The following is a 21298-nucleotide window of genomic DNA, read 5'->3' on the forward strand; positions in this document are numbered from 1 at the left end:
TATGCCTCGGGAGTGGGATTCTTGCTCCTTGGATGGTTGCGCCCCCTTGTGGTTGTATACTGGCAGACAGTCTTTAAAGACATTTCTCATATCTCGTCAGACCCTCAGCCCTACTCTCTTGATGTGCCTGTTGTGATATGTGAGGGATGGAAAACTATACTGAACTTTCTGTATTCCTGGCTAAACGGTTTATGGCAATTTGCCAGTGACGAGGCCTAGACCTGTCAAACTGAGCTGGACCAAGGATCTAATTCATTACAGTGACAAAATGGAAGTCCATATGTCTATGTTTATAGCCATTACTTTTCAGATCATTACCGCCAATTGGAAAGACACTTCAAACATTTCATATCAAGCCTGGTGGAACCTGTTATGTCATCATCACAGACTGGATCGTGCATTTGCTACTTCCACATCCTTATTGATCAAAAAGGACATTCTTTGGTCACCACTCAATACCTTTCTTTCCATGTGACATGCTTGATTTTCCTCTATTCAATACTTAGGAACTGTATTAATAAGATTATGTTCTTTTAGCTGCAGTTTCTGACTCTCTCACTTCTCTCTTTCCCTTTCCTCCCCTCTCCTCCCCTTTCTTTTATAAAACCTTAAAGTTGCATTTGTCTAGGTATTAGGTTTAATAGCACATTTTGTCATCACTTTATACTCTCACCATCGTTATATTGTCATACTTGCTACTCCAAAATTGTATGAACGTGTTATCAGTTGACCTCTGCTGCTTTTGATATTTTGTTCTGTGTACCCTGTATTTCAACTCAATAAAGCATTTTAAACTTAAATAAATGGATGTCTGTGGGACAATGCTTCCACAGGCAGCTAGACCAAGAGACATATGGGCACCCCTCAGATCCTTCCTTATAAACCGAGACAGGGACCCTGAGCTCTGTGCTGAAGAAGAAATTGCAGAATAACAAATTATATGTTTCAGTTTTATATAGCACAAGCTCGTCCTGAAGGTATTGGAGCACTCTACAAGCTCTGAGTATTTTTTATTTTGGCAGGGGGAGATTAAATGATGTGCCCGGGATCACAAAATGTTGAGCAGGAACCGATTCAAACCTGGTTCCCCTGCTCTAAAGCAGTCAGTTCTGGCCATAAAACCTTTCCTAAAATACCTGAAGGCAGGAGAGTACCGAGCATAAATGAAGCATGGGGAAAAACCTGAATCCGCATAGTCTGACAGCCCAGCCATAGTAGTCCTGTGGGGTTACTCAGTCAGTGTGTTGATGTAACTGTCTAAACCCGGTGCCTCATTGTACCATATTGTACATCAAACTTGTAAAATCCCACGTGCTCTGTATTATTGCAATTTCTTTTATGGTTGATTTTTTTATGTGCAATAGACGTAAAAACATATCAAACAAGAATCCTGACGGGCATTAGAGTGGAGTCTGGGGTAGGTGGTGTGTGTCAGGAGTGGGTGGCATAACGGGTGCTGGATTGATGGACCAGGCTCTGGGTACTACTGCTGGCAGGTCCTGGCAGCGGGTGGTGCATGGACATGGAAATCACATGTGGGCTGCCTGCTGCTGGGAGCCTGCATCCTGCAGTGTTTACATCGACTCCTGAAGGACCATGGGCGATGCTGTGTGTTGGACTGGTTTCTGCCGAAGCCGGGATACTGGCAAGTGGGTGGGGTCTGCTAGTGACCATTGAAAAAGTACTTCAAGGCAGAGGGAGTAGGAAAAGCAGCACACATCATGCCCCTCCACCATTCCCCTTGACCCTGGTTGTGCCCCAGTCACAATGGACATGTGACTGTTGAGGGGGCCGGATTCTTGTCTACCTGGTTATCTCCAAGAATCCTCTCAGGTCGCCAGGATCTTTTTATCTGCTAAATAGTGTGACGGGGAGGAAATATAATTATTAAAATATACTCGCCAAAATTAGATCTCATTTGGAAAGGACCACTGACTCCGAATCTAAAATATATAGGATTTTATTACGACCAGAAATAACTGCACATACAAACACCTTAGCACAAGGTGAAGTAGATAAATGGGCACTAATACAAATGCAAGCCTACGTAGGATTCTCATTCGACTCAAAACAAAAAGAATCCCTGACTCTAAAAGTATCAAGGAAGCAATAGTTAAACCAATGTCCAAATTAGGAATCATTAGTCTACAAAGGGAAAGGGAAAAACGCTAGTCTATCCCTACTCTATCTCTAAGGTGGCATCCCTACTTAGCCTTTCCCTTCCCAGGCAAGAGAACGAAAAAGGTGTGAAGACTTCCCAAGAAGTGCACTCACTTAGTCAGAGCTCGTTCTAAGATGCTCTTTCTAGCTTCCCGTCTCAACCTCAACTGCTCAACCCTCGGGGTACTATCCCTAATACAAAATCCCAACAGCGTAGAACACGCCCTTAGGCACACCTCTTCAGCCAGGTCTTCTTCCAGTACTTTTCCATCAGCATTTGTCTTCCATCCAACGACGGTTAGCTTGACCTTGGGTCCCAGGCACCTTCTCCGCTGAAAGTATCATCCTCACATTCCAATGTACTCCCCTGTTGGCTCTCATACCATCCTAACTCCTAAAACAAAGACCTAGTCTCACTAACGAGCTAAATGGCCTTGCACCTGCAACAGAAACATGGGAACGAAAAACATTTCACTTCTCTAGGATTTTCCATCTGCCTGCAACCCAAAGCTGTTACCAAGGGAAATCATTTTCGGCCTACAACATATAGCTAACATAAGAAATGAACAGGCCTTTCTCTTTAAGTGTATATGAGATCAGGCCTTTACACTGTTAAACACTCCTAAATCACATTCTAAGCCTTAATTCATCACTTATATACGTGAATAAGCAACTTGCACGTGTAACTTTAACATGGCACTCGTTTAAACTAGCACATTGCACCACATGAGAATCAAACATTATGCATTTACTAACATACATTCATGAAAATCTGCAACATTACTCTTCACGAGAAGCATGATTACATTTCTAAGCACACCTATGTTAACCGATTCTAATGATACTTTTCTATGGCACACTTAAACTACATTGATTAATATGCGGGCGCTGACTAACGGTGAATATGATGCACCCCTACAAATCTCAGAACCTCATGACACTCTATCAATGTGTTCAAGGTATTTGACTGGACTCATTAAAACAGGGTATATTCCAGTTTAAACCAGGTCTGAAAATGTTTACACGGTGGGTTATAATCAGATATGTTTGGTTTTAACCAAAAACTAAAATATGTAAGCATTACACGTGGTAGTAGAGAGCTCTGCTATTACATGATTTTTGGGTTGTGTGCTAAAACTTGAAAAACTAACCAGGAACAAGGGTCAAACATGTGTGAGGATCACAAGAGAGGTGAATGGAAAAGGCTCAAAAGAGATTTCAACTTGATACAACTAAGTGAAGTTTTAGGAGTTTGTTTCTGACATTCTTACTTGTTTTTTCTTTCCTAGGAGAACTTTCAAAAGAACTTGGTGAGTTTTCATGAATTAATGTAATGTTTTCTTCTTCAAAACATCCAAGGGAGGCCTGAGATTTCAATAAGATAAGAAGCCCTTTAAGGTGAGCATGGCATGTCAACATGGATCTAGTAAATCCCATTACTGTATAGATCAGGCATGGTTGGGTGTTAACAAATATATAATTTACATGTATGTATCTGTGTGTAAGCAGATGCCCTTGTCCAGACCCTTGTGGTTGTACAAGCGTTTTTACAATACTTTCACGGTAGAGGTGAGTGCAAAATATGTTGCATTTTAAGTTCGCTCTTACCACAGACTTCTAGCTGGCATTAAGAACAAATGTGTGCATTGTTCCCCATTTGTGGTGCCAGTTTAAAAGGCTGTATCTTGAACACATGAGCTGTCTCAGAGCAGGGCCCTGTACCTGTTTTTAAGACATTGCACTGTTAGAGGCGGACACCTAAGAATGTCAGACATCTCTAGTGGGAAACAGGGAGCAGTGGTTGTCCCCGCTTGTTTCTAAGCTGCCTTATGTGCAGCTTATACTGTGCCATTGCACCAGTTCATGATCCAAAAACCGGTGCTTAAATTGTAACAAACAAAAAACAAAGAGGGCAGGAGCCCAAAGCTCTCTGTAGGAACCCACCACCAGCGGATGACTCAATAGGTGTGCCTGTACTTGTTTCTGGAAACAGAATATATGTGTTCTGTGAAGAGCAGCTTGAGGGCCTTCTGGAAGACAAAATATCAACTGCAAACAACTAACAATTTACACTGGAACAAATCAACAATATATTGAACATGTATTTTTATACTCCTGAAGCTCTGACTGCTTTTATTAAAAATGTTTGATTCGAACTATGCTCCTATCACGCTAAAATAATATTAAAACCAGTCTCACAAATTGTTCGGACAGAAACGTCCTCTGCATGGTAAGGACATGTGCCTCTGCCCTGAGTGCCCTACTGTATTGTCTGGATCTGTAATGAGGCATTTTTGTCATAAGCGCACATGCATCATGCATGTGCGCCATGACATAGGCTTGTCTCACGGATTGCTGACTTGTTGGACCGGGATGGGTGCTCAAAGCGATACCCTTGAGTGGTGGAAAGCTGGCACCTTCACCAGGAGTTAAACAGTGCAAGCGGTGGCAGCATATCGTGCAATGATAGTAGAGAATAGGAGCATTTTCCATGTGTCACTGGAGTTAGGCCTACAGGGTCACTCACCTTTTTAAACATTCCACTGTTGTGTGTTTGACTCACCCCTGGCTTGCATCAGGTTGATGCATACGTCAATGCAAGATGAAAACATATGCTGAAGGCATGTGAGCACGCAAGTCATACACTATACAGAGTGTGGAACGGTGTGCACATGGTAAATGTGTGTGCACTGGCAGTGTGTGTTTTAAGTGAGACACTCTGGTACAGTACAGAGGGACTTCGGAGTCCTGCCTGCTGTGACAGACATCCTTCAGAAGAAAGAAGAAAGGGAGGAGAGGTCCATTTCAAAGAAGTAGATCCCCAACATAAAACTTCAAAAACTCAAAAAGTAAATTCCATTTTGTGTCTGGAAAAGAACTATAAATATGGGAATTTGAAACCCCTAACTTGTTATCTGCCGAGCAGCCAGCCGGGCGGCATGAGAAGGTGAAGCTCTGCAAGACTTCTGCCTGTGACCAGCACTAGGGGCACAGCCGGGCGGCATGAGAAGGTGAAGCTCTGCAAGACTTCTGCCTGTGACCAGTAAGAGGGGCACAGCCGGGCGGCATGAGAAGGTGAAGCTCTGCAAGACTCCTGCCACTGACCAGCACTAGGGGCACAGCCGGGCGGCATGAGAAGGTGAAGCTCTGCAAGACTTCTGCCTGTGACCAGTACGAGGGGCACAGCCGGCTAGTCTCCCTGCTGGGTGAAGGGACATCACCCAGGGAAACCAAGGCCACCTACCCTTGAATTTGGAGCACCAGTACATGTCTGCTCGCCAAGATCGGTGAGCCTGTGAGGGAGAGGGGTGTGTTGGAGGAAGTGAGATCCAGAGGGGAGGCCAGATGTGTGGGCTCCTGAGCAAGGTGTGAGGAACTGTGCTGCACCGATTGAGGTGTCGCCTGTGTGTAGAATTGAGAATCAGTGACCCTGTATGCCAGAAGGGGCCGCCATGCACTGAGAACTGTGCTGCATCAATCGGGCCATCGCCCATGTGCAGCGTTGCGAGAACGGCAACCTCGTATGCCAGTAGGGGCTGCTGCACACTTTGAACTATGTCTCACCGATCGGGCTATCGCCCATGTGCAGAGCTGAGAGATTGATGACACTGTATGCCAGGAGGGGCTGCCGTGTGCCGAGGAACAGTGTCACATCAAACGGACTGTCGCCCATAGGCGACAAGTTGCTGTGACCTTGTATGCCAGGAGGGGACACGGAGGATCCAACCTGAGGCCAGCATGACAGACAGTGAGGTTCATTGGAGCAACTCCGTATGCCAGAGGGGCTGCTGGGAAACAGCCATCACAACGCAGGCATAACAACGCACAACCATTACAACGCATCTTTTACAACGCAAGATCTATTACAACGCATGCTATTACAACGCATGCTATTACAACGCAGATGCTATTACAACGCATGCCAATACAACGTAAGTATGGGTAAGTTTTAAATTAAAAAAAATATTTTTTAACCATATAAATATTATCCCTACACTATCCAGCACTTACCCTATTGATACACCCACCCAGGAGTAACAATAGTAATTAGTACCCCAACACTAATTAGTACCCCTACACTATCCAATACATACCCTACACAAGCAACAACCCAGGAGTAACAATAGTAATTATTACCCCTACACTAACAAGCACTTACACTACTGATGCATACCTCCTGGAGTAAGAATAGTAATTATTACCCCAACACTATCCAATACTTACCCTAATGAAGCACCCACCCTGGAGTAACAATAGTAATGAGTACCCCTAAAATATCCATCCCTTACCCTAAAGAAGCACCCCCCCTGGAGTAAGAATAGAAATCAGTACCCCTACACTATCTAATACTTACCCTACTGATGCACACCCCCTGGAGTAAGAATAGTAATTAGTACCCCTACACTATCCAGCCCTTACCCTAAAGAAGAACCCACCCTGGAGTAAGAATAGAAATTAGTAACCCTACACTATCCAATACTTACCCTACTGATGCACACCCCCTGGAGTAAGAATAGTAATTAGTACCCCTACACTATCCAGCCCTTACCCTAAAGAAGAACCCACCCTGGAGTAAGAATAGAAATTAGTAACCCTACACTATCCAGCACTTACCCTAATGTAGCACCCACCCTGGAGTAAGAATAGTAATTATTACCCCTACAATATCCAATACTTACCCTAATGTAGCACCCACCCTGGAGTAAGAATAGTAATTAGTACCTCTACACTATGCAGCCCTTACCCTAAAGAAGAACCCACCCTGGAGTAAGAATAGAAATTAGTAACCCTACACTATCCAATACTTACCCTACTGATGCACACCCCCTGGAGTAAGAATAGTAATTAGTACCCCTACACTATCCAGCCCTTACCCTAAAGAAGAACCCACCCTGGAGTAAGAATAGTAATTATTACCCCTACACTATCCAATACTTACCCTACTGATGCACCCCCCCGGAGTAATAATAGTAATTAGTACCCCTACACTATCCAGCCCTTACCCAACTGAAGCACCCCCCCTGGAGTAAGAATAGTAATTATTACCCCTTCACTATCCAGTACTTACCCTAATGTAGCACCCACCCTGGAGTAAGAATAGTAATTATTACCCCTACACTATCCAATACTTACCCTACTGATGCACACCCCCTGGAGTAAGAATAGTAATTAGTACCCCTACACTATCCAGCCCTTACCCTACTGAAGCACCCCCCCCTGGAGTTAGAATAGTAAATGTTACCCCTACACTATCCAGCACTTACCCTAATGTAGCACCCACCCTGGAGTAAGAATAGGAATTATTACCCCTACACTATCCAATACTTACCCTACTGATGCACACCCCCTGGAGTAAGAATAGTAATTAGTACCCCTACACTATCCAGCCCTTACCCTACTGAAGCACCCCCCTTGGAGTAAGAATATTAATTATTACCCCTACACTATCCAGCATTTACCCTAATGTAGCACCCACCCTGGAGTAAGAATAGTAATTACACTATCCAATACTTACCCTACTGATGCACACCCCCTGGAGTAAGAATAGTAATTAGTACCCCTACACTATCCAGCCCTTACCCTACTGAAGCACCCCCCCTGGAGTAAGAATAGTAATTATTACCCCTACACTATCCAGCACTTACCCTAATGTAGCACCCACCCTGGAGTAAGAATAGTAATTTTTACCCCTACACTATCCAATACTTACCCTACTGATGCACCCCCCCCCTGGAGTAAGAATAGGAATTATTACCCCTACACTATCCAGCACTTACCCTAATGTAGCACCCACCCTGGAGTAAGAATAGGAATTATTACCCCTACACTATCCAGCACTTACCCTAATGTAGCACCCACCCTGGAGTAAGAATAGGAATTATTACCCCTACACTGTCCAATACTTACCCTACTGATGCACACCCCCTGGAGTAAGAATAGTAATTAGTACCCCTTAAGTATACAGCACTAACCATACTAATGTACACTACTGGAGTTAAATTAGAAATTAATCCTTTATTCAATATTTTTAAAATGTATTTAAAAAAACCATTATAGAATCATTAAAAAATGTTTAAATACATTAAATATTATAAACAATGTTTTATATTTATTTGAAAATGATTGCAAAAATTAATAAATGTAATTTAGAGAAACATTCCCACGCTTTGCCATTTTAGTGAATGGGAAGAATTGTCCTTCTTTTATTTCAATAGTTTACATTGAGACTGCCGCATCAATGAAAATGAAGTTCATTTGAAGAGGATTGCGGGACAGAATAAAAGCAAGAAAGAATGGAGAAACGGTAAGTACATTTTTTAATGGATAATGTAATGTTAAATAAGTAGTAGTATATCAAAAAGAAATAGATTAAAATGTATTCAATAAATGCAAGACTGCGATGTTTATTTAAATATTTATTAAAATTTTTTAAAAAGTAGTTGTAATATAAAAAAATAAAATGCATTTAAACAATAATAAAAAATATATAACGATATAACATTGACAAGTCCGTTTTTCGTTTTTGTTGCTCCAGATGACAACGCGTAAACGTGAAACTTGAAGGCAGCCATTTTCAGTAGCGTCGCAGGACATAGCAGAAGCTTCGGAGATCTGCGCTCAGGTAAGAAACTTAAAAATACATATATACAAGTAGATGATTGTTGAATATTGCAAGGAGAGTAGAGGGAGGTTTGTAATTGTAATAAATAATATTACTTTGTTTAATCGGAACTTGTCACGAAGTATGTTGAAAGAGTATGCCCATGTCGGGTCACGTGTTTACCTAACAAAATTGTTTGTTATAATTAAATAGGATCAAGAAAGGTTTTAGATTTTGAGAAACTGAAGAAAAGAAAAAATGGGAAGAAAAAAGAACGATTTTCGTCATTTGGATTTTTATGGGATTCCGGTTGGACATTGTTTTTTTTTGGCGGGTTTAAATCTATGCTTCGTTGACATAAAAAAAAAAAAAAGCTTCTTTTGGAATAAAAACAATCTGGAGCAGGAGAAGATATACCGATGGATTTTCACGTTGAAAATCAACCTTTTTACCTTTCGTAAAATTTCGTTTGGATTATTTTTTGGTGTTACTACTATTAAAAACATTATGGGATCTTTGCCAGAGGATTTGTGTTGGGAAAAAAGACAATCATGGAGAAAAATTTTAGAATTGCAAAGACGAAGAATAGAAAAAAGAAAACATCAAAGGTAAGGTGAACCGACTTAATAATTTTGAAAATGTTTACAAAAATGCCAATTAAAAAAGGAGAGATAATTTAGGGAAAAACAGGAAAGTAAAAGTCTATTATTTATTAATAATGTAGTATGTGTGCAACATTATCAAGGTAGTCTGAAGCCACACACAACGAAAATTGTTGTAAAGTTCCCAATAGTCTTTCAGACATTTCCTTAGATTTTTTGCTAATACGTGGGTTTAGGCTACCTGTTAATGCTTGTGACATTCTCATTTCTTGGTAACTTTGCTCCTTCCTCAAAGTTTCCAAAAAATGATAAACGTTTGGGTGTGATTTGCCAATTGAATGATTGAAGGAGTTGTGCCATCCGTCTATGGCATTGTTTGTCTTTGCTCCTCCTTCTAAGCAGGTCGAGTAGCAGTTCCACCACTCCACATGGAAACGTGGCTTCCTCCTGCGACCAGACCTGCTTAGATGCCCAATCCATGTGTCTTCGAAATAATTTAGTAAGGGAGCCAACTTGTCTTCATTTGTGGTATAAAAGTCTGATTCTGTAATTGCAGTGTAGTATTCGTCTACACTATCAGGAGGAACAAAGCAAAGTGCAGTAAGTTTTTTCAGTTCAAATTGAAGTTTGCTATCCGATACGTAATCTACAACTAAGGATGTTTTTTGTATCTTACGCCAAAATGCCTGGGAAAAGTGGAAAAAACATCCTTAAATTTGGGTATCCACGTAAGTTTTGGAAATCACATTAATCATTGCAAATTCGAAATCCATTATAATTTTCCTAGGACTTTTGTTGGATGTTTTGGATTTTACCACTGTTAAAACTTCAGTGTAAATTGTGGATTGTTTATCAGGTAGCAAAGTGTATACCAAGGGGACTACAGTATTGTGAATTTTAGCATGAATGGTGTATATTTGGGTGAAAGGATGGGGCGTGCTTTTGAACGTGCCATCCATCATCCAAACATCACTATTCTCTAGCTTAACTAGATTACGGGGTGTGCTAAAGATAAGGATTCTTTTCAGAGGGTTTTTGTTGTCATGCAGTAAAAAAGGTTCGTTAGAAACAGAGTGAGAGTTCAGGAGGAATTATAATGTCAGAGAAGGTTTGTGGTGTAACTCTTTGTGGGTTACTTGCCTGTTTTTTGCGCTGTATAATTCGTCTCAGATTGGGTATAATGGGCATATTGCTGGCAACATGATTTGGGACATGTTGTGCAACCTCCCTCAAAATGGAACCACAGGAGTCATTGGAGGTGCTTGCAATTTCCTTCATTTCATTAATTGTTTCTCTCACCTCGATCTCCATTGCAGAGGCAGAGTGGTTATGGCCTGTGGTTTTTAAGACACAGTTACCCAGAGTAACCGCTCTGCCTGTGCAATGAGTTGAGTAGTATTGCACACACCTCCAATGACACCTTGGTTCTGTAAGTCGCTCCTTGCAATAAATGTACCCTGCATGCTTTAGGAGGCGGTTTCCCTTCCTTGATGTAATGTCATTTACTGTCTTATTTGTTGACATTATCTGAAATGAAAAGAAAATATAGGAAAAAAAATTATCTTTAAATTAATTTTTGGAATTTTTTTCTTTAATGATTCTTTTTAGAAATCTTTTCTAAAATAATTTATTAAAGATTAACTGCTTTGCTTGTTTTAATTTTAAATTTTTTAATTCTTCCTGTTTTTAAGTAAAAAAAAAATAAAAAATGATTCAGTAGAAAATACCTTTTCGATTGCTTCACTTTGCTTCAAGTTGGAATTTTTGGAACGTAAAGATGATATTTGCAATGTTGATTATTCTAAGCTGAAAGAGAAAAGGAAATAGCTTTGGTATATATTTATTCATTATTTGGTGTGTTGGTCGTTTTTGAAAAAAAAATGTTTATTTACATTGAATATATCGTTTTGAAAAGAATGTACCTGTACAATTATTTGTTGTGGTTCAGAAGATGCTTTTTCTTTTCTTTTGAAGGTCTGGCAAAGATGGTGTTTTATGGATTAAGTGTGAGCTCTGTAATGACTGATATCTGTTTAAAGTTATATGATACAACAGTTAAATTTCTCTTTAAAATAGATATCACATTTAAAATAAAAAATTGCTTTTTTTTGGGAAAAAAGTTACACAATACTTTCATTAAGCAATTAGTTATAGAAATTTTCGAAAACAACATTTCATTAAATAAATACGACTTCTGAGTTTTTCATACAGTTTCAGTCTGGTTCTAGATTCGAAGATGAATCTTTTCACTATTTTCTCTCTTTGATACAGTAATAACTTTTTAGAGAGAGGGGGACATTGTTAATTTTATGTTTTTCTGCACCATTATCCTGTTATGTACGTTGCACATGGTTATGAAAATATTGATTTACAAAGTGGTACCTCTTCTGTATTCTGCATCTAATGTAAGTAAGAAGTACGTTCCTTATTAGCAAAAATATTACTAAGTCATCATTTTCAGAAGACATTTTCCTGCAGAAGAAAAAATTATTTAGATTCGATTTTTGAATGTTACCTTTTTAAAATAATTTCACCTTCTTCGTATCAAGTGTGGATTTATTCTTTACATCTCCTACAGTAATAAAAAAAAATATATAAACATTTCAATGGTTTAAAACTATTTTTTTTTTACTGGTAAGGATTTTGGGTTTAAATGAACTCACCTCTAAAACTAATGTGGTAATTTGTTGAAGGTTAAATGGATTTTGGTTGTTTTTTTTACACAAAAAAATAATTTGTTTTCTGATTTGTTTCTCTGATGGAATTAGTATGAGAGGAAATGGTTAGGATTTAATTAAAAAAATTAATTAAATATTAATTGAGTTTTCAACCTCGTTTTAAATTATTTTCAATTATATGCACCAGTTTAAATTTATATTTCTTGTTAGTCAAACAATATCTATCTATTTTTGCAAAACAAATATCAGTCAAGTTTAAAAAAAAAATCACATTCCTCCTTTACACCCCTATTTTGATTAATTTTGAATGTAAAAAAAATTAATGCTAAAAAAGACAAGTCTGGTATATCACAGGTTTGCTGCTTCTTAACATAAGTGCAAATTATTTAATAAACTCATATTTATAGCGTCATTTTTTCCGTCACTATGTAAGTAGTACTCCTACACTATCCAGCACTTACCCTACTGATGCACCCCTACCCGGGAGTAACAATAGAAAATATTACCCCTACCCTATCCAGCACTTACCCTAAAGAAGAACCCCCCTTGGAGTAAGATTACTAATTAGTACCCCTACACTTTCCAATACTTACCCTAATGATGCACACCCCCTGGAGTAACAATACTAATTATTACCCCTACACTATCCATCCCTTACCCTAATGAAGCACCCACCCTGGAGTAAGAATAGAAATTATTACCCTTACACTATCAAGCACTTACCCTACTGATGCACACCCCACTTGGAGTAAGAATAGTAATTATTAAACATTTTAAGAACATTTTATTTTCTTCACCACTATATGGATTATCATTTGAGGGTGGCTCATTACAACATTTCATATTTTTAAAATACATATTTTAACAAACACATCGTTCAATGGTTTGGAAATGATTTAATTAATGTATTTTATTAATTGTCTTACTTTCGACTTGAGTATGCGAAATCCAATATTTACCACGTTTCAAGACATTCACAAGAAAGGTATTCGAAAAACTGTAAAATAATGAACATTGAAAAAATTCATGTTATGTGGATTTAAAAATGTGAGTAAGTTAATCATTTGTTATATTTGAAGTTACTTACTTGCTGGATTGTAGAGGCTGTTATGTGATGTCAAACTGGAATTGGCATTGAGACAGAGTGAGGCAGTGAAAAAAGCGTGTGCTCTCGCTGGTAGTCAGTCGACAACTGTTTGCAAAATGGTGGACGTCGTAATTTTATACTTTTTTTGATGTACCACCATTATTTTCGTAAAAATATGTATTGTGATTATCTTTTTTTTCTTGATTTGTTCATGTGGAAACATATATTTTAATAATCAATTTAATTTATGCCCGTTTATTTGGATTGTGTCTGTTTTAAACTCCATTTTGTTTGCTTGACGCTGTAGTTTGTCATTGAAACTGTTGTAGGACTTGTGTTCGAGATAAGAGATAAGGTCATAAAATGGTGGTCCGCTTGTTTTCTTTTCACTCGACTTCATTTTAAAGTGTGTTAATTTTGTAATTTTAGTTTTAAAATTATATCATGTTAATTAACAATTGTTCCGTATTTTAAATATATTTTAAATATTTTTAAAATGTTTGCGTGATTTTAATACTCGAGAAATACTCGAGTATTTAAATTAATACCTGCGTATTAATTTTGTAATAGAGTATTTACACCAAAATATGTGTACATTTTCGCTCCACATTTTAATACACTTACCCACCCAAAGCCCCTATTTTCCCTGCATCCCGTGCCAGGTTGTATTTTACAAATTTTAAAAAATATATATTTATGCGTTGTAATGGTATGCGTTGTATTGTCTTGCTAAGTTATGGCTCTTTTTTATGTATTTAATACATTTTGCGTTGTAAAGGTTATCATTGTAAAAACATTTGTTGTAACAGACTATGCGTTGTAAAAAATGCGTTGTAAAAGCATGCGTTGTAATAGCATGCGTTGTATCATCATACATCCGGGCTGCTCTGGACGCTTAGACTAGCAGTCTGGTTTGTCACCTATGACCTAAATCTGCTGATACACCCAGATGGGATCCACTCGTATGCAGAGGTTTCACATCCATGAAGGCCAGAGGACAGGGAAGATGCTGTCGGAGCCCCGCTGGAGAAGCAGACTTTCCCCATCCCCAAGGAAGGAGAAAAAGGGCTTACAGTATGTTCACTGGAGCCGGACCAATTCGATCGTCAGGATGCTGGTGAGCATGGCTCAGGAGAGAGAAACGGCACCTTCCAGGAGCTGCGTGTATGACATTGTTCAGCCCAATCCAGGCCAGGACCCCGCTGTACTGCTGTTAAGTTTCATACTGCCGGAGCGGGTAAGTTGAGAACTGGGCCACTGGGCCCCTGTGGACATACCGCCTTTGTTTTTAGCAATCCTAATTGACTCTAAGTGACTACACCTTACGAACTGCGTCCAAAAGGGGAATGACTCTTGAGCATGGCCTAATAGTTTACGTTCCCTGGGTGTAGCCATACAAAAAGGGGGATTAACAACTCACCTGTTACATGAGAGTTGGGGACAGGGAGTGGCCTGACAACTGCTAGTGTGCCTACCTCAAGGGAGAACTTTGTTATTGCTTTTTGAGTGTCGGTTACCTTTGCATGTGTAGAATTAGAATTAAAAAACTTCTTTTATACAAAATAAGTATTTGACTGGACATTGATTTATTGTGTGGGCTGCTTGCACGTTGAGTTATGAGTCGTGTTCACTGACCTGTATCTACACTTCCCGCAGAGGGAGCCTTGACTGCTCATGCTACGCTACCCAATTGAGAGTCAGGTGCAGAAGGGGATGCTTGACCAAGTTGAGCAGGATCTATAGTAGGGTGGACCTCTGGACATCAGGAGTAAAAGGCCTCAACCACCTCGGTTGGGCCCATTAACCCCTGCTTGCCCTGTGGCTCCCTGAACGGGGTTCTCAAACATCGACTAACCTGATTATAAGGTGTGTGCAGCTCTCAGACTACAGGCACCTTTTGCCGTTCAGCTTGGGGAGTATGTATTTGGTCATAAAGCTGTGCTGTCCATAGATGTTAGGCAATGATGGATGCAGGAAACATTGATCAACATAAGAGGATGAATGCACACTTTTGACTCAACTTTTCAGCAGTGTTGATTGTTCCCAGTGAAGGCAAAGGAAGGCTGGATCTATGACAGATTTTCAGAAAAGCCAACAAAATTTAAGCGAGCTATAAATGTACACAGTAAAACTAAATGGAGTTTAGGTTACATTGTCAGTGGTGATGCTAAAAACCTGGTTTGGAGGTGACCCTGCTGGACCTAAGTTGGTTACCTCTTTAAACTACGCTGCTCAGAGTTCTATGAAAATATCAAACCTACAGAAGGCGGGTTATGGGTGGTGGTGAAAGTTCACAGCTCTTACTTTGCACATCGATTTGATGGGGCGTTGTATGTTCCAGTTGACTCTCTACACATGACCAACATCACAATTTAAGATATTAATCCTTCAAGTAAGAAAGATCAGCTGTCATACCAAACTACCAATATCACCACTCATGCCAGCACTAATGCAATTAATGCCACCACTAAAGCTACAGCTAATGCCAACACCACCACCATTGCCACGCTACCTGCAACACTTACCACTACCACAAGCAAGCATTGGCAACACTAAAAAAGCAGGCTCGAATATCCTAATATATTGAAACTTTGTTTTCTTCATACCTCTGTTTATTTATTTATAAAGTTTTATGTAGCGCAAACGTGACCCACAGCGCTTTACAGTATACACTTTAAAAACATAAGTGGATGATGTAGTATACAAGCAGTTGAAATGTGTCAATACGTACAATAGAGAAATATAATATATAGATAACAAACATAGGTGACTCGGAATCAGCGGGATATTGTACAATAAATGGTTATTGAGCATTAGGTGGATGTGCTAATAAACATGCATATAATATACTCCTTCGATTCACCATGGGTATGAAGAATATGGATAATATAGTAGAACCGCGGCCAACCAAGCTTTATGCTAAATACAGTTATTGATCATTAAGTGACTGCAATAATAATCAGACATATAATAATCTCATTCATTCCACCGGAGGTAGGCAATGATATGCGGCTCTTATAGGCGACTCGGTGTCAGCCTAGAATTAGACTTAGGAAGTGAATTTGTTCATTAGTAGTATTTTTACTTCTCTTTTTTAATACGGTAAAGGAAGAGATTCCACGCACCGCCGGAGGTAAGGAGTTCCAAATCTTTGGTGCAATCCCTGAGAAAGCTCTGCAACCAGTTCTCTTCCTATGGAAGGATTGTGGTTTCAGAAGTAAAGTACTCGCACTACGAAGTTGTCTGCAACCTCCCGACCTTTCTAGCTTTAGAGCTAAGTAACTGGGTGTATTGTTATGTAGAGCTTTATGGGTCATGCAGGCAACGTTTAGGTGTATTCTAGCCTCGTAAGGCAGCCAGTTCAGGGCTTTCAGGGTCGGAGAGATGTGGCTGTTTCTTTTTGTTCCTGATACCAGTCTAGCCGCAGCATTAAGTGATGCCCTCAGCGGAGCCAGCTTGTATTTGGGGAGACCGCAAAGAGTGGTGCTTCCATAGTCTAGTCTTGGTAGCACTAGGGCTTGCGCTGCCATTTTTAGGTCGGCCTGAGGGAGGAAGGGTGTGAGTTTCCTTAGTATACTCAACTTGTGATTAGCTCCCTTGGTGGCTTTAGAAATGTGCGACTGCATATTCAGGTGTTTGTCTGTGGTGATCCCTAGGGATTTTGCTGAGTCAATGATGAGGGGAGCACAGTCAAAGGAGGTTAGGTGTTTTAACCAAAGGTCTATCTTAGGTGTGATTCGGTGGAGAGATGAGTATAAATTCTGTTTTTTTGGTATTCAGCAAGAGGTGGTTGTTAGTGAGCCAACTTTGCGTGTTCAATAGAATAGCATTGAGGGAAATGAAATCTTCTGGAGTGCAGATTTTCAGATACAGCTGGGTGTCGTCCGCATACAGGTGATATAGATGTTCGCTGATTTCAGTTCAGTGCGGTCGCTAAAGGTTCCATTAGTAGGTTGAAAAGAATGGGGGATAAGGCTGATCCCTGAGGGACACCCTGAGTTACCCCGGAGGGTTGCAAGAGTGAGTTCTTCATCTTGATTATTTGTGTTGTGTTATTTAGGAAGGAGGAGAACCATTGCAACACTGTGCCCGCGAGGCCCATCCTTCGTTCCAGTAGGGACAAGAGGTTGTCATGCTTGACCGTATCGAAGGCAGAGGATAAGTCAAGAAGTATCACTAGGCATGACTCGTTGTGGTCAAGCATTTTTAGTATATCGTCCATAATGCGAGTGAGTGCAGATTCAGTGCTGTGACCTTGACGGAAGCCAGATTGGTAATTGTCTAAGAGGTTGTACTTCTCAATATGTTTGCATAATTGAATTTGTACACATTTCTCCAACAGTTTCGCCAAAGTGGGGATGTTGGATATAGGGCGGTAGTTGTTGAGATCAGACAGGGAGATGTCATCTTTCTTTCTTATAGGTGTGACCTGCCCTATTTTAAGACAGTCCAGAATGGTGCCTTGTCTCAGAGATGCGTTTACAATTTCAGCCCAAAGCGGTAGGATAGTTGTTTTTAGCATTTTGAATAGGGCAGGTGGCAGGGGGTCAGAGAAGTAATTGGAGGGGTTGATTGCTTGAAGAATGTTAACGATTATTTGTTGCGAGATTGGCAAGAAGGTGTGCCATGTGGCATTATTTTTTAAGATTTCCCCTGGAATATTAAAATGGACTTTGAGTTGTGCGCCACAATTAGTATCTTGGGCAATAATTGTGGGAGAGCCTTCTTGGATTGGATGTCGAGCTCAATAGCCTTAGTCTTTTTGCAGAAGAAATTGGCCAGCATATCACAGGTAGGTGTAGCCAGGTCCCTAGGGTTAGTCGTGTTGCATGCTTGTTGTTTGATGATTTCAAAGAGTTCTTTTGGACGTTGCTTGCATGGTTCAGCTGGGTTCTGAAAAAGTCTGCCTTTGCCTTAAGAATCTTCCTGTTGTATGAGTTCCTTAACCTTCTAAGGTGATCAAGGTTATCAGTGGTGGGTGCCGATTTCCATAGGCGCTCCGCAACTCTAAGCTGGCGTCGCTCTGAGTTCAGGGTCTTATTGAACCAAGGTTTGGAGAATTTGGAGGAGACTTTTTTTTCTTGGAGGGGCGCTGTAGAGTCCAGGATTTCAAACAAAGTGGAATTGTAGAACGTTGTGAGGTCATGTACATCAGTCATGTCCGTCATGTGGGTCAGGGCGGAGTTGCATCGGTTTACCAAGGTGATGGGGTTGATATTACGTAAGTTCCTTTTCCATTGTTTTGTTTTTGAGGGTTGGCCCCTTTTTTGAGTTACTTCGATATTGATGGAGAAGAGGATGCAGTGATGTTTGGTCCAGTCGCATGGGGTGATGGATTCTAGTAGGACGATGTTAGATTTTGCAATGATGAGGTCCAGTGTCTCTCCCTTATTGTGAGTAGGGCTGTCGCAGAATTGAGATGGCTCCTGTTCTGACAAAAACTCTTTAAGACAACCTACTCCATGATCATTTGCATTGTTCCAGTGGAGTGTTTGCATTTGTTGACGCGTTAATCACATAACTGTTGGGTTTTCCAATGCTTGTTCACTGTTACTTAACTGTCAGAAAACAGGGCAGCTGATCTTATCTTCTTCCTTTTGCCTGACTGTAGGTGTAAACATACCTTTACCCATTTGCCAATTGGTTGGTTCTTCAGTGATGCATCATATTGGATATAATTAGGTTCTATCTCATTTCTACCCATTTATATAAGATGTGGTGAACACGGCCAACTTTAAATGGCCTTCTCTGTAGTGAACTATGTTGTCAAGAAAAGTAAGTTTCTCAACGCAATCCCAGCGCAATATATAATAGGTTGACCTCCTTTTCTATGGGTAATGTACACTTTACTTCCTTAAACCCTCTACAGCTGCTGTTTATGGTATGTTTATATTCGAAGGTTTCCTTCTCTCTGCTGAACCGAAATCCTTCAGTTTTCTTTCTCATGTTGATGATATTTTTGATATTCACTGTTGAGGATTTCTTCCTTTGTTCCCTTTTAATCCACAAAGTTCTCAGGAGACCACATTGTCTGCATGATACAATCTCTGGCTGCTCACCAAACAGGTATCACCACTGTCACAGGTTTCAACCTGATGCCGTAAATTGCTCCTGGCCCAAGGTTGGGACGTGGTCATGTCACAGTGTTGTTCCATGTGCTCCACAGGGCCCTCTGAGTGTGGGTTTAGTTATGATCAGTTTACAGGTCTTCTGGCAACAACTGAGGCAAAGATCCCTTTTTACTAACAACACTTGCAATACTGGACATCCTTTGTAATTGGTGTATTGGGTACTTTCCTCCCACCATCTTCCTTTTCCCTTGCTGTTCACTGTAACCAAAGTGGTTCATTGAAGCGCTGGCCACATTTGGAGCAAGCACTATTTCATCTTAAGCATACCCAGTGATATCTGTGCTACTTCGGAGAGAGTAATAAGCTTTACGATTGTTAGTTTTACAGATCGTGAGATTTCTCCTGTGCAAGTTGCTCCATATGCCTAATTATGGGGCGCTAATCTATACTTGTACCTTGTGCCACAACAATCTAGATTGCTGCTTAAATGGCCACAACATAATAGTGACTGTTTAGAATTACAACATGACCAGCTTGACACTGAGCCTCAGGTGCAGTTTTTTGTTTGCTCTGCATTTTTCTGCTGCAAGGTTCTGTAATATTCTGGTTTGCCTCCAGGTGCAGCATATTTGATTCAGGAAGACATGATGGGCATGCAGAGTTGAGGGCGATGGGCAGACCCTTAGATATTGGGTGATTTCTGGGGTCCCAATGTCCAATTCCCCTTTGTGCTCCTTGCACAGCACCCTGCATGGCACAGAAGACCAGTGCTGTCTCTATTAACCCCAAATGAGACCGCAATGTTTTCCAGTTTTGTTGATGGATGGCATGAAAATCTAGAGGACACCTTAACTGAGGACCGGGGAGATGGTGAGGATGGCTTGAGTAGCGGTTGCCTTTCTCTTCTGCAGGGACCTCTAATATTCACCAGGGTGCAAGTCAAGGGGGCAGGAGTGTGCAAGGTGGAGCTTAAAATATGATGCCAGACCCACAGGGGGCCACAGCACAGGAAATTACTACTAAGCCTCACTCATTGGGGTTGAGGTTCTGGTGTCCTGCGGCCGATCCTATTACAGTTTTGAAAACTGGTGACACATACAATCCTTCCGCACTTGAGTCGGGATAGGGAGGGCAAATAAACTGCAGAGCTCTAGCCAATTTCTACAGTTTACACTCAATTCGTTATTCAAGATTTGGATCCGCAAAGAGGTCCACAAGATAATATTAACCACATTACATAAATAAAATACTTCTTCGGACAAATGTAAAAAAACATTTTTAAAAATCCAAACCTTTTTTGACACAGTTCATTATCGGGTAAAAATATCAAATGGCCGGCTGCCACTACAGTACAAACATTTTATTTTGTTTTTAAAAAGGTTTCGGTAATAAATGCTGATAGTGTAAGACAGTGCACACAAATAGTACATGATTGATATCCTGTATACCACTATTACAATGGTCACATATTTAATCTTTCGCTGTGATCCTGGAACAGTTAGCAGACACATTTTAAAGGAAGTATATTCATATGCGACAATATAAAAAAAATCCATGATCAAAGTTCCAATTAGGTATTTTTTAGGCGTCTTCACAATACAAAATGAAATTAAGTTGAATTTTGGTTTATTTATACAAGCTTTACAATCTAAATTGAGGGCCTCTTTACGATTCCAGGCGGACCGCCATTGACAAGCCATCAGTGGCCGTCTGCTCGATATCCAGGCCATCGGTCCGACCGCCAGATTATAATAATAGTGGTCGGAGCACAGAGGTCGGTGGAAAGACCGCTGCCTGCGACAGGATCCAAGGTCCCTTAGGGGCGGTGGTCGAAATCCTATCCCTATAATGGAGGCGGTGCCTGCGGTGCCTGTCCCTTTCCGATTGCCTTTTAATGGCGGTCTGAACACCATGAAAAAGGCAGACTGAAATTGACTTTGGGGGCTCCAAGCAGCGCATGCGTGGGCCACTGCTAAGTGGCTTGGGGGGACACATGTAGTGCCCTCCCACACATCCATGCACCCATGGTTGGGCAGAATAATGAAAGAGACATTGACAGTTCAGCGACACATGAAGAACAAGAAGGGTGACACAAAGTC

The 21298-nt window shown here is 40.5% G+C and overlaps 1 protein-coding gene and 1 long non-coding RNA gene across 5 annotated transcripts in view; both read left to right on the forward strand.

Annotated features, from left to right (window-relative positions):
- The window catches only part of LOC146869579 (butyrophilin subfamily 3 member A3-like), a 473774-nt gene that overhangs the window by 332116 nt on the left and 120360 nt on the right, over positions 1–21298 (forward strand). For all 4 annotated transcript variants that reach the window (XM_085606426.1, XM_085606395.1, XM_085606440.1 and 1 more), the window contains one exon: positions 3450–3470. In XM_085606426.1, coding sequence (XP_085462552.1) covers positions 3450–3470 — 21 coding nt within the window. The remainder of the gene's footprint in view (positions 1–3449; positions 3471–21298) is intronic.
- LOC146869580 (uncharacterized) lies at positions 6946–9120 on the forward strand. The gene is made up of 3 exons (XR_014961881.1): positions 6946–8464; positions 8696–8782; positions 8975–9120. It is a non-coding gene; the product is annotated as an uncharacterized LOC146869580 (long non-coding RNA).

Source organism: Triturus cristatus, chromosome 1_1 (assembly GCF_964204655.1).
Source record: "Triturus cristatus chromosome 1_1, aTriCri1.1, whole genome shotgun sequence".
In the NCBI taxonomy this organism is placed as follows: domain Eukaryota; kingdom Metazoa; phylum Chordata; class Amphibia; order Caudata; family Salamandridae; genus Triturus; species Triturus cristatus.